At 44.1% G+C, this 27,374-nt stretch overlaps 1 protein-coding gene across 13 annotated transcripts in view; it reads right to left on the bottom strand.

The window, feature by feature from the left end:
* Positions 1 to 27,374, bottom strand: part of rerea (arginine-glutamic acid dipeptide (RE) repeats a) — a 708,059-nt gene that overhangs the window by 246,562 nt on the left and 434,123 nt on the right. For all 13 annotated transcript variants that reach the window (XM_072477931.1, XM_072477930.1, XM_072477934.1 and 10 more), the window contains 2 exons: positions 13,719 to 13,843; positions 11,667 to 11,766 (listed from right to left, as the gene is read on the bottom strand). In XM_072477931.1, the coding sequence (XP_072334032.1) occupies positions 11,667 to 11,766; positions 13,719 to 13,843 (225 nt within the window). The remainder of the gene's footprint in view (positions 1 to 11,666; positions 11,767 to 13,718; positions 13,844 to 27,374) is intronic.

The following is a 27,374-nucleotide window of genomic DNA, read 5'->3' as shown; positions in this document are numbered from 1 at the left end:
TTTACCTTATTCACTGCAACATTTTTTATTAAACTCTCTGCCCCTTCTTATCCCACTCTGCTCGCCTTTATCCACATTGCTATTCTGTTCTGGTGCCTCGATCTTTCTTTTTGGATTTCTAAATCTCTCTTCAACCTGACCCTTTCTCTTATCCTCTCCCCTGCATGACTCCCCCTCCCCACCACCACCAGAATTAGCTTAAACCCTGTCCACAACCCTAATTATACAATTGACCAGCAAGCTGGTTCCAGCTCCTTTTAAGTGAAGCCTATCCCAATGGAATAATTCATTCTTCCCCGAGCAGTGATGTCAGTGCCTCATCAATCGAGGCTCCTTCTTCCTTCGGCCTCTTTCAGTCACGTGTTTAATTCTCTAAACAGTTTTACTATATGACAATTCATGTATGGCTCAGGTATGAACCCAGAGATGATTCTCTTTGATAATCTGTGTTGTAATTTGAACCCTAACTCCTCAAACGCTCTCAGCAGATCATTCCTGGTTCTACCTATTTATTGATTCCCATGTAGAACACAACTAGATGCTCCCTCTCGAAGTTCTTCTCCAGCCACAAAGCGATGTCCTTAACCTTGCCACTAGGTAGGCAGCACCAACATGAGAACTCCTAGTCGTGGCTGCAATAAACAGCATCTATTCCCCTGACTATACGGTCTCATACCACATTCCTGTTTGCTTCTCCACTCCCCCGCCCCCTGCCATTTCTGTCCAACCTTAATTATTGATTAGTTAATAGTTAATAATTTACACAGCCAAAATAATAGAAAGTTGTTTCCAAGCTTGGAGAATGCAATGGAAGGAAACTCACCAAGTAGAGGCTCAAACAAAGTAGAAATAGGAGCACCTCTTGACCGGTCTGCACCGTATTCCCACATGATACAAATTCACAATTACACACTCTATCTATATCTCTTGTATACAGCCTCGGGATGAGGTACCAGCTAGCTCAGCTTCCTGCTACAGTAATTAACATCTATTGAACAAACTACTTTCAGCTGTTTAGACAGATAATGGTCACTGTCAAACAGCTCCCTGTTTAACAAGGATATTTAATTAACTTGAAGTTTGAAAATGTTAAGTCAGAGCCCGATTCTTAAAATCTAAGAAAACCTTATTAGAACTTACCACGTGGACCAAATTCTCAAATACACACATTGTCGACATCTAAATCTGGCATTGTTGCCTCTCCATACATCCCCATACTCCGTGAAGAGCAAAGAAGCTTGACACCATCCAGAACAGAATCATTTGTTTGAACTACCTTCTTCACCACTTTGTACGAACAAACTAAGATGCATTGTAGAAAATAAGTAAGATTACTTTAGCAGCACCCATTCCCCATCCAATCCTGAGATAAACAGAAGCAATATTGTGGGATCACATCCGTGTCACATCTGACTTGGATATAAATTGCTGCTTCTACTTTGTTGTTCAACTAACATCTTGATTTCAAAACCATCACCTCAAGCACTGTAGTGGTTCAAACAAAAGCTCCAAAACCACCTTCTCAAGGAAATTAGGAATGGACAATAAGTGCAGCGCTGCTCCCATTCGAAGAACAGTTAGCAACAATGCTGCACATAGAACAGAATGTTTTCATAGCCAAAGCAACAATTTGCATGTCCCAATCTCAGTCTCCTAATATGTATGAGATATTCAAAATATCTACTTTCCTAAGGGCAGGAAATTACAGATGCCCCACTCCACTAACACAAGTGTAGTGGAGTGCAGAATTACAGAATTAAACTCGTGACTGAAAAGGCCGTGGGAAGAAGGAGTCCTAATGGTTGTTATTTTTATGAAACGTCTGGGAGAGTGTCATCTGCAGGTCCGGACAGGCTGCCATGCATGTAAGGGTGCACTAAATGTGCCTTTCCACCCCCACCCAATCTGCCACTTGAAGACACAGCAAGTGGTCTAATACAAGACAAAGGGATAGGTTATCGGACACATGTCTTGGTTTGCAAGGTTTTCTTGGTAAATTAAAATAACACAATTCAGTTTAGTTAAATATCTTACGGGAGAATTTTGTTAAAAAAATCTTGGAAGGAAATTATACCTTTTATTAAATGTGTGCATGCCATACGATTATTTAAAATAAAATCTGACAAATAAATTCAATGGGAAAGAACCGTGGTGTAAGTTTAAAATTTATTTTTAAAGGTATTAATCTCAACTCTTCTGCTCACCCTAGTTATTCCCCTTCCATTCTTTTTCCTGGTTTCCTTGAATCACATGCTACCCATGACCATGAAAATGTTACCGACTACCATGCCTGCTGCTCAAGGCAGTGGCTCGGAGGTACTCTGTGCCTTGAAGCCAATTCTCCAATTCAGCATAAAATTGATGCAATGCTAGGCGAATCACAGCAAAAAGAGGGAGAAAGTTCCTACAAACTGCAACATTACACAGCTACAAACTCAAAATAGGAGCCACAGTTTAACATCTCTGCTTATACTGATAATTTGCTCTTTGTTGTTTATGATGAAACATAGTGTAGAGTCATGGTTAAGGGTGAATGCTTGAAGGGCAGCACGGTGGCGCAGTGGGTTAGCCCTGCTGCCTCATGGCGCCGAGGTCCCAGATTCGATCCCGGCTCTGGGTCATGTCCATGTGGAGTTTGCACATTCTCCCCGTGTTTGACCCCCACAACCCAAAGTGTGCCGGTTAGGTGGATTGGCCACGCTAAATTGTCCCTTAATTGGAAAAAATGAATTGGGTACTCTAAATTTAAAAAAAAATTTTTTTAAAGGGTGAATGCTTGAATGTACAAACATATGAAAAGTTTTTTTAAAATCCATATGTTCAATTTAGACACTCCGTGTCAGTGTCTGTGACACAGGGTCTGGCTTAACAAAGTAAACTGAAAATAGACACATTGCACAACAGATAGAACATAGAACCTAGAAAAATACAGCACAGAACAGGCCCTTCGGCCCACGATGTTGTGCCGAACCTTTGTCCTAGATTAATCATAGATTATCATTGAATTTACAGTGCAGAAGGAGGCCATTCGGCCCTTTGAGTCTGCATCGGCTCTTGGAAAGAGCACCCTACCCAAACTCAACACCTTCACCCAACACCAAGGGCAATTTTGGACACAAAGGGCAATTTCTCATGGCCAATCCACCTAACCTGCACATCTTTGGACTGTGGGAGGAAACCCACGCAGACACGGGGAGGATGTGCAGACTCCGCACAGATAGTGACCCAAGCCGGAATCGATCCTGGGACCCTGGAGCTGTGAAGCAATTGTGCTATCCACAATGCTACCGTGCTGCCCTTAAGAACAAATAAATCTACACTATATCATTCTACCGTAATCCATGTACCTATCCAATAGCTGCTTGAAGGTCCCTAATGTTTCCGACTCAACTACTTCCACAGGCAGTGCATTCCATGCTCCCACTACTCTCTGGGTAAAGAACCTACCTCTGACATCCCCCCCTATATCTTCCACCCTCACCTTAAATTTATGTCCCCTTGTAATGGTTTGTTCCACCCGGGGAAAAAGTCTCTGACTGTCTACTCTATCTATTCCCCTGATCATCTTATAAACCTCTATCAAGTCGCCCCTCATCCTTCTCCGTTCTAATGAGAAAAGGCCTAGCACCCTCAACCTTTCCTCGTAAGACCTACTCTCCATTCCAGGCAACATCCTGGTAAATCTCCTTTGCACCTTTTCCAAAGCTTCCACATTCTTCCTAAAATGAGGCGACCAGAACTGTACACAGTCCTCCAAATGTCGCCTTACCAAAGTTTTGTACAGCTGCATCATCACCTCACGGCTCTTAAATTCAATCCCTCTGTTAATGAACGCTAGCACACCGTAGGCTTCCTTCACAGCTCTATCCACTTGAGTGGCAACTTTCAAAGATGTATGAACATAGACCCCAAGAGCTCTCTGCTCCTCCACATTACCAAGAACTCTACCGTTAACCCTGTATTCTGCATTCATATTTGTCCTTCCAAAATGGACACCCTCACACTTTTCAGGGTTAAACTCCATCTGCCACTTCTCAGCCCAGCTCTGCATCCTATCTATGTCTCTTTGCAGCCGACAACAGCCCTCCTCACAATCCACAACTCCACCAATCTTCGTATCGCCTGCAAATTTACTGACCCACCCTTCAACTCCCTCATCCAAGTCATTAATGAAAATCACAAACAGCAGAGGACCCAGAACTGATCCCTGCGGTACACCACTGGTAAACTGGTAACTGGGATCCAGGCTGAATATTTGCCATCCACCACCACTCTCTGACTTCTATCGGTTAGCCAGTTCGTTATCCAACTGGCCAAATTTCCCACTATCCCATGCCTCCTTACTTTCTGCAGAAGCCTACCATGGGGAACCTTATCAAATGCTTTACTAAAATCCATGTACACTACATCCACTGCTTTACCTTCATCCACATGCTTGGTCACCTCCTCAAAGAATTCAATAAGACTTGTAAGGCAAGACCTACCCCTCACAAATCCGTGCTGACTATCCCTAATCAAGCAGTGTCTTTCCAGATGCTCAGAAATCCTATCCTTCAGTACCCTTTCCATTACTTTGCCTACCACCGAAGTAAGACTAACTGGCCTGTAATTCCAAGGGTTATCCGTAGTCCCTTTTTTGAACAGGGGCACGACATTCGCCACTCTCCAATCCCCTGGTACCACCCCTGTTGACAGTGAGGACGAAAAGATCATTACCAATGGCTCTGCAATTTCATCTCTTGCTTCCCATAGAATCCTTGGATATATCCCGTCAGGCCCGGGGGACTTGTCTATCCTCAAGTTTAAAAAAATGCCCAACACATCTTCCTTCCTAACAAGTATTTCCTCGAGCTTACCTGTCTGTTTCACACTGTCCTCTCCAACAATATCGCCCCTCTCATTTGTAAATACAGAAGAAAAGTACTCGTTCAAGACCTCTCCTATCTCTTCAGACTCAATACACAATCTCCCGCTACTGTCCTTGATCGGACCTACCCTCGCTCTAGTCATTCTCATATTTCTCACATATGTGTAAAAGGCCTTGGGGTTTTCCTTGATCCTACCCACCAAAGATTTTTCATGCCCTATCTTAGCTCTCCTAATCCCTTTCTTCAGTTCCCTCCTGGCTATCTGGTATCCCTCCAACGCCCTGTCTGAACCTTGTTCCCTCAGCTTTACATAAGTCTCCTTTTTCCTCTTAACAAGACATTCAACCTCTCTTGTCAACCATGGTTCCCTCACTCGACCATCTCTTCCCTGCCTGACAGGGACATACATATCAAGGACATGTAGTACCTGTTCCTTGAACAAGTTCCACATTTCACTTGTGTCCTTCCCTGACAGTCTATGTTCTCAACTTATGCACTTCAATTCTTGTCTGACAACATCGTATTTACCCTTCCCCCAATTGTAAACCTTGCCCTGTTGCACGCACCTATCCCTCTACATTACTAAAGTGAAAGTCACAGAATTGTGGTCGCTATCTCCAAAATGCTCCCCCACTAACAAATCTACCACTTGCCCTGGTTCATTACCAAGTACTAAATCCAATATTGCCCCTCCTCTGGTCGGCCAATCTACATACTGTGTTAGAAAAGCTTCCTGGACACACTGCACAAACACCACCCCATCCAAACTATTTGATCTAAAGAGTTTGGGAAGTTAAAGTCACCCATGACTACTACCCTGTGACTTCCGCACCTTTCCAAAATCTGTTTCCCAATCTGTTCCTCCACATCTCTGCTACTATTGGGGGGGTCTATAGAAAACTCCTAACAAGGTGACTGCTCCTTTCCTATTTCTGACTTCAACCCATACTACCTCAATAGGGTGATACTCCTCAAACTGCCTTTCTGCAGCTGTTATACTATCTCTAATTAACAATGCCACCCCCCCCCCCCCAACCTCTTTCACCACCCTCCCTAATCGTATTGAAACATCTATAACCAGGGACCTCCAACAACCATTTCTGCCCCTCTTCTATCCACGTTTCCGTGATGGCCACCACATCGTAGTCCCAAGTACCGATCCATGCCTTAAGTTCACCCACCTTATTCCTGATGCTTCTTGCGTTGAAGTATACACACTTCAACCCATCTCCGTGCCTGCAAGTACTCTCCTTAGTCAGTGTTCCCTTCCCCACTGCCTCATTACACGCTTTGGCGTCCTGAATATCGGCTACCTTAGTTGCTGGCCTACAAATCCGGTTCCCATTCCCCTGCCAAATTAGTTTAAACCCTCCCGAAGAGTACTAGAAAATCTCCCTCCCAGGATATTGGTGCCCCTCTGGTTCAGATGCAACCCGTCCTGCTTGTACAGGTCCCACCTTCCCCAGAATGCGCTCCAATTATCCAAATACCTGAAGCCCTCCCTCCTACACCATTCCTGCAGCCACGTGTTCAGCTGTACTCTCTCCCTTTTCCTAGCCTCGCTATCACGTGGCACCGGCAACAAACCAGGGATGACAACTCTGTCTGTCCTGGCTTTTAACTTCCAGCCTAACTCCCTAAACTCCTTTATTACCTCCACACCCCTTTTCCTACCTACGTCGTTGGTACCAATGTGCATCTGGCTGTTCACCCTCCCCCTTAAGGATCCTGAAGACACGATCCGAGACATCCCTGGCCCTGGTACCCGGGAGGCAACATACCTTCCGGGAGTCTCGCTCGCGACCACAGAATCTCCTATCTATTCCCCCAGCCATTGAATCTCCTATTACTATTGCTTTTCTATTCTCCCCCCTTCCCTTCTGAGCCCCAGAGCCAGACTCTGTGCCAGAGACCTGGCCGCTAGGGCCTTTCCCCGGTAGGTCATCCCCCCCAACAGCATCCAAAACGGTATACTTGTTTTGAAGGGAACGGCCACGAGGGATCCCTGCACTGTCTGCCTGTTTTTTTTTTTCCCCTGACAGTAACCCAGCTAGTCTTGTCCTGTACCTTGGGTGTGGTTACCTCCCTGTAACTCTTCTCTATCACCCCCATCTGCCTCCCGGATTATCCAAAGTTCATCCAGCTTCAGCTCCAGTTCCCTAACACGGTCTTTGAGGAGCTGGAGTTGGGTGCATTTCCCGCAGGTATAGTCAGCGGGGACACCGGTGGTATCCCTCACCACCCACATCCTACAGGAGGAGCATGCAACTGGCCTAGCCTCCATCCCCTCTTACCTTACAGAATATAGCTGCCCTGTGGACCAACAGGATCTCCACCCTCTTACTCTGCTCCCAGTCAGCTGCACTCTCTGTAAACTCCTGGCTCTCTTCTCACTCTTAGCGGAAATGTAGGAAACAAAATGAAAGGAGCACCTTACTCCCGCCTCACCTAACTCCCTCAGTCATCAAACTCTCACTATAGCACTCAAATGAACCAAATTCAGCACTCCCTCAGTCACCAAACTCTCACTACAGCTCTCACATGCACCAAATTCAGCACTCCTTCAGTCACCAAACTCTCACTGTAGCACTCAAATGCACCAAATTCAGCACTCAGTGCAAACAAAGTCTGCACTGTAGGGGATCACTTTTATACTGTGAATCTAGCCTCTGAAACTGGCCTAATCCAATTAACTAATTAACAAGCTCCAGCTGCAAGTGCCTGCAAGTAGAAGCTTTGTTTAAAGCTGATTGAAAATTCACCTTCTTCTAAACCAAACAGCAACTTTTAAGTTAATTGACTAAATAAAAGAAAGACTAGACTTTAGATAAAAATGAAGCCTTATACTCCCTCAGTCACCAAACTCTCACTATAGCACTCAAATGCACCAAATTCAGCACTCAGTGCAACCTTCCAGCCTCAAAAATAAGCTTGGAGATAAGGCGAGACACATCTCCAAAGGGGTCGGGATGGTAAATCCATGTAATTTGTAAACTCATCTCAGCTCGCAAAAATTGAAAACAGGCTGCATGAATGCCTAAGGAAAAGGGCAAGTGACTTAAAAAGGAAATAAGTTTTCTCCCAACCGATAACAAAACCTGTCCATTTTTAAAATAACATTTATTTTAAAAAGATACCGAATAATTGAGCTTGTGCATTTTTATTGTGTGCAGCCATATAAAGCTCAAGAACCATTTAGTGTTTCCAGTGGTTCACTGGTCGCCACTGCATAGTTTGCCCGAGAGACATAATCAGTAAAGATGAAAATTACATTTGAATTGAATTTCCAACTACTCTGCAAAAAATAGCATACGTATGGAATGTATGGAGAATACTGGCAGTCTGCGCAGTTCAGTTTAATTTACAGGCCGGGTACTGTACATATTGTGAACAACACACACTTTAAATGTTTTGCTGCCTTAACAAGAGCAGCAGGAAATTGGCTTTATGATAAACTTTTACTGCTGTGAGTGCCCAGAACTTAAAATTACTTGTATCTTATATCATAGATCATAGAATTTACAGTGCAGGAGGCCATTCGGCCCATCGAGTCTGCACCGGCTCTTGGAAAGAGCACCCTACCCAAGGCCAACACCGCCACCCTATCCCCATAACCCAGTAACCCCAACCAACACGAAGGGCAATTTTGGACACTAAGGGCAATTTATCATGGCCAATCCACCTAACCTGCACATCTTTGGACTGTGGGAGGAAACCGGAGCACCCGGAGCAAAACCCACGCACACACGCGAAGAACGTGCAGACTCCACACAGATAGTGACCCAAGCTGGAATCGAACCTGGGACCCTGGAGCTGTGAAGCAATTGTGCTATCCACAATGCTGCCGTGCTGCCCCTTATCTTTCGATGAATGCAACATCCAGTGCAGGCAGAGGTTTTTTCCAATGTTATAAATGTTAAGTGCAGTGATGTTAAAAAAAATATACAGGCCAATTCAAAAATTGACTTTAAAAAAAGTAGTAAGCATAAACACGAGTCACAGTGGATTTGAGAAGGGTAGTGGTGGAAAAGCATTTGCCTTTTAACAGAAAAGTGAGTTTGGAACTGGATCGATGTAGAGGAATGAAACACGAACTATTGTCAGACACGAACAGAACAGATTTTAGTAACTGACAGATTATTGTTAAGTAGAAGTTTAAATAGAGAAATCTAAGAAATCAATGCAAATGCAATAAAACCACCGCTTAAGACAGAGATCGAGTGTATTAAAGCTTGCAGTTTTTTTTAAACAGTCAATGCCACCTCTAATGTGGTCCATCTTTAGATTATTACATACAACCAGAATTGGATTTTCTCAATACCATATACTCGCACTCATATTTTCAATTCGATTTTCCTTGTTACTCTGCTGCCCCTGCACATCTTTCCCAATTGAAAGTGCACTCCCTGCCAATTCACTCTTCAGCCAGAGTAGACTGCAGTGTAATTTCCTCTCTCCCCTGTGAGAATTATGTACCGCTACACCGTGCTTGACATAAAAACTGAGATTAAGAATTTCCTGAATAGGCGACCACTGGAATGACACACAGATCTTACCAGCCTTTGATGTACAACAATATTGAAGATTTTGCACACACTTAGACTGAAGGAGACAATATCAATCAGCTTCCATAGCACTGTGAAAAAACAATTTAGACTGGCTTTCCTAAGTTTGCAAACTGGCAGCAACATTTGTTTAGAAAAAAAAGGGGGGGATTTATAAATTATTCATGAATAAAGGTGTATTTGTTTTGCATTTGTTTTTAGGATGTCACCAATTTTAGCCAGGTCATCAGCTGACACCCACTCCCATTATGGAACCGTAAAAATGCAACTTAAGTGAACATTTTCACCCAGGGCCCTAGAATGAGCTTAATAAGCAAGCGGTAACAGCTTTTTAAAAAAAAAAATGCTCAAGGAATGAATCATCCTTAAAAATGTAACAATTTTAACATGATACAATTTTCATGCTTCTTTGGGGACTTCAGGTCAAATGTAATCAGCTATAATCCTAAGGCATCCATTATCTTCTTTTTCCCTGGCTGGCAAAGCCTATTCACAAAGAATTTCAGCTAAATACAAATGAATTGATCCAATGTATCTTGTACAGTAACAGCAGTTTGAATTTTTGTCATATAAATCGTGATTGGAAGAACACATTTATTACATTTCGAAATACGGCTGAATGGCATTTCTCATTTTCTGTTCTTCATAGCTATCGTTCACAATTAACATTAAATCCCATTGCTTTCTGCCGCAGTCTGCCATTACATAAATAAAACATTGCAGTAGTGAACTGCCAGCTTTGATTTATACAATGTGCTGCATTAATTGATTAAGTTTTCATCATACTTCCATAACTTTGGATGAATTAGCAACATATATTACACAGTGCCTGCACAGAAACACAGAAACAGCATTGCTATCAGGTGTTGATTGAAAAAAAGCAATATTTATATATGTATATACAATAATATATATATATTTGTGGTTTATGGTTTAATTGTCTGCTATGGTTCAACAGAACACAAGTGGTCTGGTTATTAAATGGCCTATATTTTCCATGTCCTTTACAATCCGGAGCCAACATTTATTCAGTACACAACTTCCATGACTTAATAATAATACTAATCTTTATTAGTGTTTATTAGGCTTACATTAACACTGCAATTAAGTTACTGTGAAAAACCCCTAGTCACCACATTCCGGCACCTGTTCGGGTACACTGAGGTCCAATTCACCTAACAGCACGTCTTTCAGGACTTGTGGGAGGAAACCAGAGCACCCGGAGAAAACCCATGCAGACACGGGGAGAACATGCTCCCCATGAAGAGACTCCACACAGACAGTGACCCAAGCCAGGAATCGAACCTGAGACCCTGGCGCTGTGAAGCAACAGTGCTAACCATTGTGCTACCATGCACGGTAGCATGGTGGTTAGCGCAATTGCTTCACAGCTCCAGGGTCCCAGGTTCGATTCACGGCTTGGGTCACTGTCTGTGCGGAGTCTGCACCTTCTCCCCGTGTGTGCGTGGGTTTCCTCCGGGTGCTCCGGTTTCCTCCCACAGTCCAAAGATGTGCAGGTTAGGTAGATTGGCCATGCTAAATTGCCCTTAGTGTCCAAAATTGCCCTTAGTGTTGGGTGGGGTTACTGGGATATGGGGATAGGATGGAGGTGTGGGTTTGGGTAGGGTGCTCTTTCAAAGAGCCGGTGTAGACTCGATGGGCCGAATGGCCTCCCTTCTGCACTGTAAATTCTATGATTCTATGCCACCCATGATACCATTACTTCCTGCCTTGCATCAGAAAACATAGTCATCTAATCCTGTCCTGCCCTCAAATCGGTGGCTCCAACTCTACTAAATTGCCCAATTTTGATGCCAATATAAGTGACAAAGCTTTCAATAACTCCTATATTTCATTACTGTACAATTCTGTTGATGATTTGACAGCACCAAAAGGCACTCGTACAATATTCACAAATAACCAGGAAAAAATAATCCAGTAGTCCAAATTTCTGTTTTAATGGCCATTTAACTATATTTATATTCAACTAAGCTTGTTGAATGCTCCGTATGTATTATTTAGTGGAAGAAAATTCAAAGGTCTGAATTTGATTATATGCATTTTGCATGTACATAGGTGGCACTTCTGAAGTAGTGCCATTTTAATTTTCCAACTTATTCGCTAATAAATTAGGAGAATGAGGTTTCTGAGACTAATTAAAACTATGACCCAGAATTGTGAGTGTTAATCACTCCTGAAACACAGTAATTTGTCAAACACATTAGAAACTTACAGTATTTAAAGCATTTACTGTAGTGTCATCACGAGATGCTGCAAGACAGCCATCCTCTGTAGATCCACCATCACACATCCCTGCGAAAGCAGCCATACTCCTGCAGGGAAATACATTTTGCATTATTCGGAATGCAAAACAATGATCAGAATAGAAAATAACTACATTCCAAATGTTACGAAAATTCTGACAAACGTAGCAGGCCGTCTAATCTTTAGCTCAGCATGGGTTGATTCTACCACACCTATACAACTTCAGCAATTTATATTTATACAGCGCTCTTAACATAATGAAACATCTCGCCAAAATTCACAGGAGGATTATAAAACAAAGTGTGACACTGAGCCACATAAGGATATATTAGGTTAGATGGGCAAATCCTGGTCAAACAGACATGCCTTAAAAGGGAACAGCAAAACAATGAGGTGAAGACAAAAACAGAAAATGCTGGAAAATCTCAGTAGGCCTGACAGCATCTGTGGAGGTTTGACCATTTTTGGAGTGCATTTCTCATTTATAATGACCCATTGTAAACGCTACTTCCTGCTTACCTAAACATAAGCACGAGCTGAATAAATTAGTCTATCGATTGTGGAAACAATGAATTACACTATTTCTGTACAAGGACACCCCGGCATTGGCAGTTTAATAAGTCGATGAATGGCTGCCACCTCCGGGCAAACCCCTCAAGGCGAACTTGATTTTCTTGAGTCTGAGAAACCCCGCCGTGTCACTAACACATACCCCTCGACTTTGGGGGCTCCGAGTCCCTCCTTCCTTGTAGGATCTGTCTCCGGGCTACCAGGGAGGCAAAGGCCAGAACCACGGTCTATCACCCCGAGCTCCCGGATCATCTGACACACCAAAGATCAGCAACTCTGGACTCGGTGCCACCCTCATCCTTAATATTTCTGACATGACGTCAGCAAATCCCTGCCAGAACCCCCTCAGCCTCGGACATGCCCAAAACATGGACATGGTTCGCAGGATCCCCCACACAGCGCCCACACCTATCCTCCACCCCCTCAAAGAACCTGCTCATCCGGGCCACCATAATGTGCGCCCTATGGACCACCTTGAATTGTATTAGGTTGAGCCTGGCACACGACGAGGATGCATCGACACGCCTCAGGGCCTCCTGCCATAATCTGGCCTCCAACTCCCCACCCAGCTCTTCTTCCCACTTTCGCTTCACCTCCCCTATCGCGGCTCCCTCCCACTCCATCAGTTCCTTGTAGATCTCTGAAACGTTCCCCTCCCCTACTCTCGACACCATCCTATTCTGTATCCCCTGGGGCGGCAGGTGCGGGAAGGTTGAAACCTGCCTCCGCACAAAGTCCGTCACCTGCAGATACCGGAATGCATTCCCACCTGGCAGCTCAAACCCCTCCTCTGACTCCTCCAAGGCCAGGAAGCCCTCATCGATAAAGAGATCAAGAGATCTCCAAACCGTTTGGTCCCCGCCCACCAGAATCCCCCATCCAGCGCCCCTGGAGCGAAGCTGCCCAAACCGATGCCCCCCCCCCCCCAGCCCCATGTTGCAGCCGTCACTGTCCCCACACCCTCAGGGCAGCTACTACTCCCGGGCTTGTGGAGTACCTGGCCGGCGAGAGCGGCAGAGGTGCCGTTAACAGTGCTCCTGAACTCGTGCCCCAACATGAGGCCGATTCCACCCGCTCCCAAACTGACCCGTCCCCCACTACAACACTTCCTGACCATCGCTATGGAATGTGATTGTTTGACTGATGCCTTTCGTGCCTTCAGTGGCAGATGGACTTGGACCAAAGTCAAGACCTCTTTTCCTGCTCACTTTCTGTTGATGGAATACTACAAGGTATGGGAGAGTTTGGGGAGGGATACAACAAATTGCATTGGTATGGGAAAACAAGCTTTTTGAAACTGTCCAACTGTTCAATACATATTTAGCAAAATGTAATTCTCAAAAATTTGTATTTATCTTTTCCACGCATGCATTTAAAGTTAAAGGTTTCAAAGCATTTGTATACTTTGAAAGTATTGACTGGAGAGATCAAACTATTGGCATATTCTCACCTCGCTGCCCTCAGATACATCAGAAGGTCACAATCATTGACACCTGGTGTCCAGACCAGTTCCTCATGTTCAGTTACCATGCCACCAGTGGACAGGGGAAGAGGCTTCAATTCTGGAAGTTTAGCCTAGGAAAAAGAGCATTTAATTATATTTAAAAAAAAAGTAGGATTCAGCGGTGCAGAATGTGGCCTAGAGACAATCTAAACCCAAGAACCTTTTCGGAACTAACATAAACAGACATAGAAAGAGTAAACAAGGCAAGAAAATATCATCAATCCGCAAAATAATTATGGATGGGGGGGATGGTGGCGCAGTGGTTATCATCGCTGCCTACGATGCTGAGAATCTAGGTTCGATCCTGGTCCCGGGTCACTGTCCGTGTGGAGTTTGCATATTCTCCCCGTGTCTGTGTGGGTCTCACCCCCACAACCCAAAGATGTGCAGGGTAGGTGGATTGGCCACATTAAATTGCCCCTTAATTGGAAAAACATCATCGGGTATAGGAAATTTAAAAAATAATAATTATGGATGAGGAAGACCATTTAGCCTAGTTCATTCATCCAGAAAGAACATAAAAGTGTCCCTAGTGGACCATCCATTTTGCTCTTCAATGGTTCCAAGGTTTTTGCCTCTACCAGTCCATCTGGAATTCCATTCCGGGTATTGATCACTCTTTTCTGAAGAATCTGATATCAATCTCTAGTTTCCCTCTAGTAATAAGAAAGAGCTGGTGAACGTTTTCTCTACTCTCATAAAGGTAATATAAAATAATGTTCTATTTATTATTGGCATAGTACATGCTACTTTGTGAACCTCTAGAAACATAGGACTTACGAGCAGGTGCAGGCCATTCAGCTCAAGCCTGCTCTGCCATTCGACAAGACCAGGGCTTATCTGGTTGTCGTCTCAATCCCATTTTCCTGTCTTCCCCCATAACCCTCGACTCTCTCGTCTAACCAAAAATCCATCCAACGCAGCCTTGAATAAACAACCAATTCCCCACACTAATTTCCACTGAGCAATGACCCCTCTGAGAGAAAATCATTCTCCTAATCTCTGCCTTAAAAGGGAGACCTCTTATTTTTAAACTGTGTTCCCTGGTTCACATCTCCCCTGTGAGAGGAAGCATCTTCCCGGTACCCACCTTATGCAGTCCCCTCAGGGTCCTATCTGATTCAACAAGATCGTCTCTCATCCTTCTAAACTCCAACAGGAATTGACCCAACCTGTTCAACCTTTCTCCATAAGATCATCCGAGCAATGAATCTTTCTTGAACTGCTTCTGGCCACATTTACATCTCTTTTCAAATAAGGGGAGAAAACTGTACACAATACTCCAGATGTGGCCTCACCAAGGCCCTGTACAGCTGCAGTAAAACCTCCCTACTATTATAATCCATTCCTCGTGTAATAAACACTAACATTGTATTTGCATACCTAATCACTTGCTGTACCTGCATACTAACTTATTGTGATTCATGTACCAGGATGCACAAGTCCTTTTTGTACTGCAGGTTGAGTATCCTTTATCCGTGAATCCGAAAATCGAATACATCCAAAAACCACATTATCTTTGAACCTCATCGACCTTTAGTGTGGGAGGTCTATGACCTGAGCTGACACGAACCTCACCAACAGTCCACTGTATTTATTAGTCAGTGGTACATCTTACTTTTCTGGCCATTTCATTTACTTTCGACTTTAGCTAGCCTAGGCTTTGACCACTGTTATGGAAGGAGCCCTCGGCTTAGACGTGTATCCAAAAACCGAAATGATCTGAAATCCGAAATACAATCAGTCCCGAGGGTTTCGGAAAAGGATACTCAATCTGTACCAAGTCCTACATTCTCTCTCCATTTATCTAGTTTACTGCTTTTCCATTCTTCCTGCTAAAGTGCAGGTTCACATTTTCCCAAATACCTCACCTGCCAAATTTTACCCACTCACTCAACCTATATCTATTGTCTCTTTTTAGCCTCTTTACCTCCTCTTGGCAACTTACTTTTCTACCTATTCCGCTGCTAAGGTCAAATTTAGCTACCTCACGTTTGGTTCTAAGATCACCTCTCCAATGTGCCCTTTTAAGGATATAAAGCCCCACGTTTTCCCTCATCCTTCCTCACATCTCAGAATTGCAGAGCTCTGCCACGCGAGACTTTTTCCTGCAATACCTTCTTTCTGCATGGATTACAGGAACTGATCATAGCATTTTAGATGTGGCTTGACCAGGGCACTATACACTCGGATCATGGCTTCAAACAATGACAGACAGAAAAAGAACCTCTGGTCCATCTAGCATGTCCCACACAATTCCCTGCCCCCCTACTATTATATAAATAGAGTTCAACACACTATTGGCTTTATGCTGTTTTGTATTGGTTGGACATGTTGAACACCAAGCCTCCTAAATCTCTTTCAGTTTCATCTTGACTTATTTAAACACAATTCATGAAATAGGTACACCATCCAATTTTTCTCATCTATGCAGGGCTTTACCTTTGAGGATACTCAATCTGTAATGATATTAAACCAGATTCACTATGCTACTCAAGTATCACTAATTCAGTTCTTGTACAAGTGTTAAGATGAAAAGCTTTGTCAAAGGAATATACCAAGATCGTCTGTATTAATACAGCTCCAGTATTTCTATGTGCTGTGCTAGTTAACAGCAGACTGATCGTGTTGGGTGAATTTTTGTTTTAAAACAGGGTCAACAATGACTCTGAAACATAATTCCAAGAAAATGACATCAAATTGCCCAGGGCTAAACACCTGCATTTCCACAAGAGGCACGATTGTTTAGTTTTTACAGGTCACAGTGTATGTTTGTACAAATATACAGTGTATATTTGTACTAAATAAATATCTGTATTTATCCGATCTGCCAATCACCGCTTCAAACAACACAGAAAAGTAAACAAAATACAACTAAAAATTGACTTTAAGACAATTTGCAAACACCCATATAAAGGAGTGGTGATCAAAGGCATTAGCAACTCTGTTTATAAAGTGTTCAGCAGAGTCATGCTACTCCCCAAAAATATAATTTCCCGAAACATTAACATAGCTTGCCCCTTCGCTTTATAGTGCAGTATTCAGTATGTCATTAAATATATAACCTCTAATGACCCATGGAAATAGTTATTAAGGCGAGTAAAGTGATACAACCATTGCTGTTAAATTAATACGACTATCATCATGGGATCCAATTAGTAGTAATCACTTGAACAGATAGTTCATTGCCTTTTGGGCATGAGCCTATCATTTTTTTTGTATGGCACATTGTTACACTTTAAAAACTGATCAACAGGTCTAAATGCTTAAATTGAAACAATTATTTGATAAAGCATTTGAACAGATAGCATAAAGGCATTTTATAATTTTAAAATATTTTAGAATGCCCCTTAGTTCCAGTTACCGACATCAACCAAATGGTCTTCAGGTGACAAAAGCGTGCGCTTCGGAAATATGTACACTTATCACAGAAGCTTATCCAAAACACAGATAGGAATTAGCCTTGCTGCTTCTTTGAGAGTAAGGATGCAATTATGGAAGCACACATCTTGAATCTTTCGAAAGCCCACATTCACACCATCAAGGTAGGTAACATTGCAAAAAAGCAACGAGATTAATGTCTAAATCGGTGTTGAATAAACACTTAATAATTGTACAGATTTCCTCATCGTATTTTTGTCACCTGAAGACCATTTGGTTGTTGTCTGTAACTGGGGCTAAAGGGGCATTATAATATATTAATGTATGATAAAATACAACCACACACTAACGGTTCACATGTTATATTGAATGTGGTTTCAATTTGAACCTTACTGGTGATCTGTTTTAAAATTGTAACCAGGTGCCAGATGGAAAAAAATAATTAAAGGCCAATTTAAAATTCAAAAAGTACCATCAGTGGACAGTGCTTTTGGTGTGCTGAAACAGCCACATCACAAAACTCTTCACTCAAAAGAATGAAATTTATAATTCGGTAAATACTTTTCGGTGCAAGCTTTCCTTCCTTTTAACTAAAACACAAATCTCTCATTTTGCAGCAACAAAAGCAGGTTTAAATGTCACACTATCTTAATCTCAAATTATGACCACAAAGAGGTTACTGTAAGGTTTAAACTTTTAGTGCTTTGTTCTACATTCTTACAAAACCTCAGTCATTTTTAGCAGTGCAATAAATTCCCACTAAATTATCAACTATGTTTTCGGGTAAGAAACACCAATCACAACAACAATAACAAAGAGGAAAATATATCAAAGGTAGAATAATTTATATGACTTCTTGTCAAGAAGAAAAGATTAATTCAATAAAAATTCAAGATCAAGGCTCTATATTTAATCTAAAGTTTGTTTTAGTCTGAAGGTGGGCAATATCAAACAAAAAGTGACGATAAAAGGTTTGGCGTTACCACAATCCTGCCAAGAAAAGGCAGCCATTGCACACATTGCATCAACCTTGCTCTTAAAAACGTTTCTAATTCCAGAACAGAAACCGAGAGGTTTGATGAATCAATTCTGAATTTATTTGCCCTCTTCTCCTCTGATACTTTCCTCACTAGATCTTTCCATCCAGATCGCAAACATGCCCCCCTAGCAAGCCCTCTACCTCAACCAGTGCCCGGGACCCTGCCAGACGCGACCCCAGATATGTAAACAGCGCCCTGGTCCCCGCCAGCGCCCTGGACCCCGCCAGACGCAACCACCTACCTTCCACAAGAGCGGACATCGGCCATCGGATCCCAGGATCATCCAGCAGCAGGCGCCGACCGAGGAAGCGAGGGAAACGCGGCGGTCTGCAGGTTAGACTGAAGCAACGCGCTTTCAAGACCCTCTCCCCAGCATACTCCTGGCAAACGTCCAAGCGATCGAAAACAAGCTGGATGAACTTAACGCCAGACTTACCTCTCAAAGGGAAGTAAGAGACTGATGTGTGCTCTGTTTCACAGAGACATGGCTCACCCCCACCTCACCGGACTGTGCCATACAACCTGAAGGCTTCTCAATTCACCGGGCGGACCGCACGGCATCATCAGGCAAAGCGAAGGGTGGAGGGGTTTGCCTCCTCATTAACTCCTCCTGGTGCTTGGATGTGGCGACTCTGGCGACCTACTGCTCCCCAGACCTGGAATACCTGACCGTGAAGTGCCGCCCATATTATCTTCCACGTGAGTTCCCTTCAGCCATTATCACAGCGGTCTACATCCCACTCCAGGCAGTAGTGAGGAAGGCGCTGGACCAAGTATACACAGTAATAAACAACTACGAAACAGAACACCCGGAGGCCTTGTTCATCGTGGCCGGAGACTTCAACAAGGCCAACCTCAAGAGTGTACTGCCAAAATTCCACCAGCACATCTCCTATCCCACCAGGGGCGACAACACTCTTGACCACTGCTACTCAAAAATCAAGGGCGCCTACCGTTCCATCCCCCGACCGCACTTTGGGAAATCAGACCATAAGACGGTGCTCCTTCTCCCGGCATACAAGCAGAAACTCAAGCGGGAGAATCCAGCTAAGAAGGTTGTGCAGTGCTGGTCCGAGGAGACAGAAGAGCTCTTACGTGACTGCTTAGAGACAGTGGACTGGTCCATATTTAAGAACTCAGCGACCAATTTAAATGAGTATGCCACCACCGTCACAGACTTCATCAGCAAACGTGTGGACGACTGCGTGTCAAAGAAAGTAGTACGTGCGTTCCCCAACCGGAAACCATGGCTCAATCGCGAGATTGACTCCCTACTGAAGGACAGATCTGAGGCGTTCAAGGCAGACGCCCCTGACCTATACAAGAAATCCAGGTACGACCTCCGCAAAGCCATCCGGAATGCCAAGAGAGAATATCAAACCAAGCTAGAGTCACAGACAGACTCTCGGCGGTTGTGGCAAGGACTAAACAACATAACGGGCTACAAAGTGAAGCCGAACAGTATCTCTGGCAGCAGCGCGCCACTCCCCAATGAACTCAATGCATTCTATGCTCGGTTCGAGCAGGTAACCAACAATCCGCTGGCGAGTGCCCCAGCAGCCCATAATTCACCCATACCCACCATCACAGCTTCCGAAGTCAGATTGGCCTTCCTGAAAGTGAACCCTCGGAAGGCGACGGGCCCAGACGGGATCCCTGGTCGTGCACTCAGAGCCTGCGCGGACCAGCTGGCAGAGGTATTCATGGACATCTTTAACCTGTCCCTACTCCACTCCGAGATCCCCACCTGCTTCAAGAAGACCACCATCATACCGGTACCAAAGAAGAACCAGGCAACGTGCCTCAATGACTACCGACCAGTGGCCCTGACTTCAGTCGTAATGAAGTGCTTCGAGAGGTTGATCATGAAGCGCATCACCTCCATACTCCCAGAACGCCTTGATCCACTGCAATTCGCACACCGCTGCAACCGGTCCACATCAGACACCATTTTCCTGGCCCTACACTCATCCCTAGAGCATCTCGAAAACAAGGACTCCTACATTAGACTCCTATTTATTGACTACAGCTCCGCCTTTAACACCATAATCCCAGCCAAGCTCATATCAAAGCTCCAAAACCTAGGACTTGGCTCCCCACTCTGCAACTGGATCCTCGATTTTCTGACCAACAGACCACAATCAGTAAGAATGAACAACAGCACCTCCTCCACAATAGTCCTCAACACCGGCGCCCCGCAAGGCTGCGTACTTAGCCCCCTACTCTACTCCCTATACACACACGACTGCGTGGCAAAACTTGGTTCAAACTCCATCTACAAGTTTGCTGACGATACGACCATAGTGGGCCGGATCTCGAATAACGATGAGTCCGAATACAGGAGGGAGATAGAGAACCTAGTGGAGTGGTGTAGCGACAACAATCTCTCCCTCAATGCCAGCAAAACTAAAGAGCAGGTAATTGACTTCAGGAAGCAAAGTACTGTACACACCCCTGTCAGCATCAACGGGGCCGAGGTGGAGATGGTTAGCAGTTTCAAATTCCTAGGGGTGCACATCTCCAAAAATCTGTCCTGGTCCACCCATGTCGACGCTACCACCAAGAAAGCACAACAGCGCCTATACTTCCTCAGGAAACTAAGGAAATTCGGCATGTCCACATTGACTCTTACCAACTTTTACAGATGCACCATAGAAAGCATCCTATCAGGCTGCATCACAGCCTGGTATGGCAACTGCTCGGCCCAGGACCGCAAGAAACTTCAGAGAGTCGTGAACACCGCCCAGTCCATCACACAAACCTGCCTCCCATCCATTGACTCCATCTACACCTCCCGCTGCCTGGGGAAAGCGGGCAGTATAATCAAAGATCCCTCCCACCCGGCTTACTCACTTTTCCAACTTCTTCCATCGGGCAGGAGATACAGAAGTCTGAGAACATGCACGAACAGACTCAAAAACAGCTTCTTCCCCACTGTCACCAGACTCCTAAATGACCCTCTTATGGACTGACTTCATTAACACTACACCCTGTATGCTTCATCCGATGCCAGTGCTTATGTAGTTACATTGTATATGTTGTGTTGCCCTATTATGTATTTTCTTTTATTCCCTTTTCTTCTCATGTACTTAATGATCTGTTGAGCTGCTCGCAGAAAAATACTTTTCACTGTACCTCAGTACACGTGACAATAAACAAATCCAATCTCCTTTCTTCAACCACAAGCATGGAAAACAGAATGATGTACTGTGGGCAAAAGTGGAACACAACAGGCAGCACGGTGGCACAGTGGTTAGCACAGCTGCCTCACGGCATTGAGGACCTGGGTTCGATGCCGGCCCCGGTCACTGTCCGTGTGGAGTTTGCGCATTCTCTCCGTGTTTGTGTGGGTCTCACCCTCACAATCCAAAAAGGCATGCAGGGTAGGTGGATTGGCTAGGCGAAATTGCCCCTTAATTGTAAAACAAAAATAATGGGGTACTCTAACTTTTAAAAAAGTGGAAAATGTAATGTGGCAAAATACACACCTGACAATTTGCTGCCACTTACAACATTTTTCACATTGTGAGTTAGTTCTGAAATAGTGAGGTCTTAATGTGTGACAGAGTTTGTTCAGTTCAAGGTGGAATTTGACTTTCAGTCCACAGTGAAATCTATTTACTTCTGGGCTTTGCAGATAAACAAGCTCAAAGATACTGGCATATGATTTAGCACACAAGATTATTTTCAGCTATGTTGATTGTTGTATGCAGGCCCCCTTTCATAGATAAACAGACCCAGAAATTGCAGCTCGACTCCTCCAGCAGAACTCTGGCTTGAGTTGAAGACTATGAATTGAAGCCCCTATCAGACAAGTCCACTATTTAAACTGACGCTTCAACAGAAGACAGAGATACCACCCTTCAGATAAGACATTAAATTGAGGTTCCGTCTGCATGTTCAAGTGGGAGGAAAAGATCCCTTGACGCCTTTTTCGAGGAATAGTTCTTCCAGTGTCCTGGCCAACATTTGTTCCTCAACAAATACCATCAAAAAACTCTTTAGAGGTATGGATGTTGTTGGCTAGGCAGATATTTATTACCCATCCCTAAGTGGGCTTATCCCTCAATCACTGCAGTCCCTGGAATGACTTCTAGGTCACTTCAGAGGGCAATTAAGAGTCATTCCAGCTGGTGTGCGATTGGAGTCACAAAAAGAGCAGATAAGGCGGATGGCAGGTTTTCTTTCTTAAAGGAGATTAGTAAAACAGAATTCAAAGTTTCAAAATGCCATAGTTAACTTTGAACTCATGTTCTCTGGATTATTTATCCAGGCTTCTCAAATACTTATTCAGTAACATGACCACCACACTTCTGTATCTAGTAGCTTGAACTTGGTACTCACCACATTGGTATTTGTGGAATCTTGCTTGTCTGTTCGGTTTGTTAAGCGTGCCTACATAATTACAGTTCAGTAGTAATTTACGTTGGCTATAAGTGGTTTGGAACATCCTGAGGATGTGAATGGTGCTGTACAATTCAATTTCTCTCTGCATTTTCATATTACCGAGCTGTTATTCGCTTTATTTTACTGACTTTGAATTGGGAAGAATTTGTAGGGCACACACATTTCGAGACATATAATGTTTAATGAGAGAGGCAATGATTGAAGTTTCATTAAAGTCAATAAGTTACAGTGGTTAAAGTGAAAGATAGATCGATCCCTGTCTTGTGTCAATGGCAAGGTGGTGGAATGCTGTGATGCATTAATGGTATTGTGTTCAAAGTTATTATGTAGGCACTAGCCTCTGGTGCTGAGATCTGCTTGGCTATCAGAGCAACTCTAAAATAACTATATAAAAGTCATGAGTCTACTCTGCTTGCTAGATTTTTCAATGCGGCTGTAGAAACTCCATAGAGCTGAACGATTGACAAGCCCATTCACTGAGATCAGAAGTGATTAAATTGCTGAAAAGCTTTATGAGGTGGTGAAATTAATTTGTCGGCTCTCCAGCAAGCGGGCGTGTATCCTGTGGCCTCCAACCCAAGAAATGATCAACCGGAAATGTTAACTCTGTTTCTCCCTCCACAGATGCTAACTGACCTGCTGACTATTTCCTACATTTTCTGTTTTTAATATTGCCTCTAAGGCCAACTATCTCAGCGCAGATCAGGATTCAAACTGGGCCCTTCCAGTTGTATAGCCTAGTCACGCAGTCTCTTAAGTCACTGGGGAGCACAAACAATGATAACTTGCTATTTATTTTACTTAGGATTTTCTGCAATCATTTTGTTTTATAATGATCATCATTTTTATACAGCATATCTTTTATTGATTTACATCATGTCTAGCAGGTCTGTACAATGGAAATCTCGACTGCATGGCTTTTAGGTGCAGTGCACAGGCTATATGCCTCAGGCTATGTAGGATGGTTAGCTGAAGCTTCTTTAACAGTGCGATGTGACTGCTAGCAACCTGCCAGAAGACACATAGATTTCTTGAATTGCTTACAATTTGATGAAAAATAAATGAGTGAAAAGGGATCGTGGTGCAACACTAAGGCTGCCGATATCAACGCGTGTGGGCTGAATTAACTGGGATGTATGCTCCCACCCATCCACAGCTGAACCTGGTTTCCTCGCTAGCATGTGGCACAGAAGCTGATGGGATCAGCTCATTAATCGGATCTGTCACTCTGCCTGCTGGCAAACATAACTGCGAGAGAAGGATCAACTAGGTTGAAGAGGTGCTAATCCCTCCCTCAAGAGGGATCGGGATAAGTTACCATTCAGACTTTCAATTTAATAATAAGTAGAAAAATCTTACCTTGCACATGGCACCTTTCCTGCCCCATTTACACCAACGTATAATAACTGGCATGATGCAAATTTCCACATGCTGTTGAATTTTAGGTCTCTGAACTGGATCTTCACTCAAATCGTGAATTCCGTCCCACACTGAAGCAAATGCAATAAGACCTGAACAGTATCCAGGCTTGGGAAGACAAGTGGCAAGTAACATTTGCATCACACCAGTGCTAGGCAATGACAATCTTCAATAAGAGAACACCAAATCATCGCTCCTTGGCATTCAATTGCATTGCCATCACTGAATATCCCACTATCAACATCCTGGAGGTTACCATTGACCAGAAACTGAACTGGACTAGCCATAAAAATACTGTGGCTACAAGAGCGGGTCAGACCCTAGCAATCCTGCGACGAGTAACTCACCCCGACTCCCAAAAGCCTGGTAAGAAGTCTTACAACACCAGGTTAAAGTCCAACAGGTTTGTTTCGTTATCACTTGCTTTCGGAGCGCTGCTCCTTCCTCAGGTGAATGAAGAGGTATGTTCCAGAAACATATATATATATATATATATATATATATATATAGACAGATTCAAAAGCCTGACCACCACCTACATGGCACAATTCAGGAATGTGATGGAATACTCTCCACTTGCCTGGATGAGTGCAGCTCCAACAACACTCAAGAAGCTCAACGCCATCCATGGCAAAGCAGACCACTTGATTGTCACTCCTTCCACAAACATTCACTCGCTCCACCACTGACACACACAGTAACAGCAGTGTGTACCATCTGCAGGAGCTCACCTAGGCTCCTTAGGCAGCACCATCCAAACTCACGACCACTACCATCTAGAAGGACAAAAGTAGCAGATACATGGGAATACCACCACATGGACATTCCCCTCCAAGTCACCCCCCATCCTGACTTGTAAATATATAACCATTCCTTCACTGTCACAGGGTCTAAATCTTGGAACTCCCTCCCCAATAGCACAGTGGGTGTACCTACACCACATGGACTGCAGCGGTTCAAGGAGGCAGCTCACCGCCACTTTCTCAAAGGCAACTAGGGACGGGCAATGAATGCGGGCATAGCCATCGAGGTCCACATCCCATAAAAATGAAATTAATAAAAAAAACAAGGTAGCTGAGGCTAGGACAGTTGAAAATGTTAAAACTGAGATGAATAGATATTTGATATGCACTGTGCATTAAGGATTATGGAATCAAGATGGGTGGATAGTTAAGAGAGAGATCAGCCATAATGTAATGATGGAACAGGCTTGAGGGGTTGAACAGCTGCCTCATGTTGCGATGTTCTCATTTTCTGATGCAATAATACAAGTTCATGTTATTATCATAACTGCCAACAATGGATGAATCCAAGATGTGTCGTTATGTGTTACGAGCTGTACACATGAGGCACTGCCTTGCTTTAAACACCACACTGGTTAAGTAGCACCAAACAAGGTGGGTTTCTGGGTTACGGGGATAGGGTGGAGGTGTGGGCGTAAGTAGTGTGCTCTTTCCAAGGGCCGGTGCAGACCCGATGGGCCGATTAGCCTCCTTCTGCACTGTAAATTCTATGATTCTAGGATCAGCAAATGGGTCCTAATTCCATCTTTGGTCATCATGCAATGACCCCAGTTGACAACCCCCATGGCTACAAAAGATACAAACTTTTATATTTTTATCTATACTCTTATCCACAAATTGTTTTTTTGTTTGTTGCAGTTTTTTTAAGCCTGAGTGAGACACATCCAGAGTGGGAATTGGAACTTGGTAATTTGGTGCAGTGAGGTAATTCGGTGCAGAGTGGGAGAAGGTGCTTTTTCCCTACCGTTTTGTTTCCGTTCTTCTGGCTTGTAACTGTTAATCTGCAGGGAGAGAACCAGAGAGCATCCTGGGAAGGTAAGTGATTTTTTAAATTATCTTTTCAAATTGTTTGGGGGGAAACTGAAGTGACATCACAGTAAAGCTGTGACCTGATTGGCTGGTTGGGAATCTACACTAAATTTAAAAATTAAGCATTGTTAAACTAATTAAACATAATTACTTAATTATAATTCAGAGGGGTATCTGAGCCAGAGATCGGAGAGTACTGTATTTAGCTTTCACATTTATAGTAGAAATCTAGCGCTAGGAAACATATAGTTAACAGTAACTTTTTAAAAAAACAATAGTTTAAATTTAATTTACTAATTAATTGACGCAATGTCAATTAGAGGGGTGCAGTGCTCTGACTGTGAGATGTGGCAGGTCCGGGAGGCTTCCAGCGTCCCGGATGGCTTCATCTGCAGAAAGTGCACCCATCTAGAGCTCCTCACAGACCGCATGGTTCGGTTGGAGCAGCAGTTGGATGCACTTAGGAGCACGCAATGGCGGAAAGAGTCATAGATAGCAGTTATATAAATGTGTTCACACCCAAGGTGCAGGCAGAGAAATGGGTGACCACCAGAAGGGGCAGGCAGTCAGTGCAGGAATCCCCTGTGGTTGTCCCCCTCTCGAACTACCCTTTGGATACTTTCGGGGAGGGTAGCCTATCAGGGGAAAACAGCAGCAGCCAGAGCAGCCGCGGCTGGCTCTGATGTTCAGCAGGGAGGGTCAAAGCGCAGAAGAGCAATAGTCATAGGGGACTCAGGGCACAAATAGGCGCTTCGGTGGACGTGAAAGAGACTCCAAGATGGTATGTTGCCTCCCTGGTGCCAGGGTCCAGGATGTCTCCGAACGGGTAGCAGGCATCCTGAAGGGGGAGGGCAAACAGGCAGAGGTCATTGTACATATTGGTACTAATGACATAGGCAGGAAGGGGCATGAGTTCCTGCAGCAGGAGTTCAGGGAGCTAGGCAGAAAGTTAAAAGACAGGACCTCTAGGGTTGTAATCTCGGGATTACGCCCTGTGCCACGTGCCAGTGAGGCCAGAAATAAGATAGAGCAGCTAAACACGTGGCTAAACAGCTGGTGTAGGAGGGAGGGTTTCTGTTATCTGGACCACTGGGAGCTCTTACGGGGCAGGTGTGACCTGGATAAGAAGGACGGGTTGTATCTAAACTGGAGAAGCATAATTATCCTGGCCGCGAGGTTTGCTAGTGTCACACGGGAGGGTTTAAACTAGTATGGCAGGGTGGTGGGTACCGGAGCAATAGGTCAGAAGGTGAAAGCATTGAGGGAGAACTAGGGAATAGGGCCATTATGGCTCTGAGGAAGAGGCAGACAGGGAGATGTTGCTGAAAACAGCGGGTCTGGTGGCCTGAAGTGTGTATGTTTTAATGCAAGAAGTATTACGGGTAAGGCAGATGAACTTAAAGCTTGGATTAGTACTTGGAACTATGATGCTGTTGCCATTACAGAGGCCTGGTTGAGGGAAGGACAGGATTGGCAGCTAAACGTTCCAGGATTTAGATGTTTCAGGCGGGATAGGGGGATGT

This window comes from Scyliorhinus torazame, chromosome 16 (assembly GCF_047496885.1).
Source record: "Scyliorhinus torazame isolate Kashiwa2021f chromosome 16, sScyTor2.1, whole genome shotgun sequence".
Lineage (NCBI taxonomy): Eukaryota > Metazoa > Chordata > Chondrichthyes > Carcharhiniformes > Scyliorhinidae > Scyliorhinus > Scyliorhinus torazame.
This window is presented reverse-complemented; position numbering and strand designations above follow the sequence as displayed.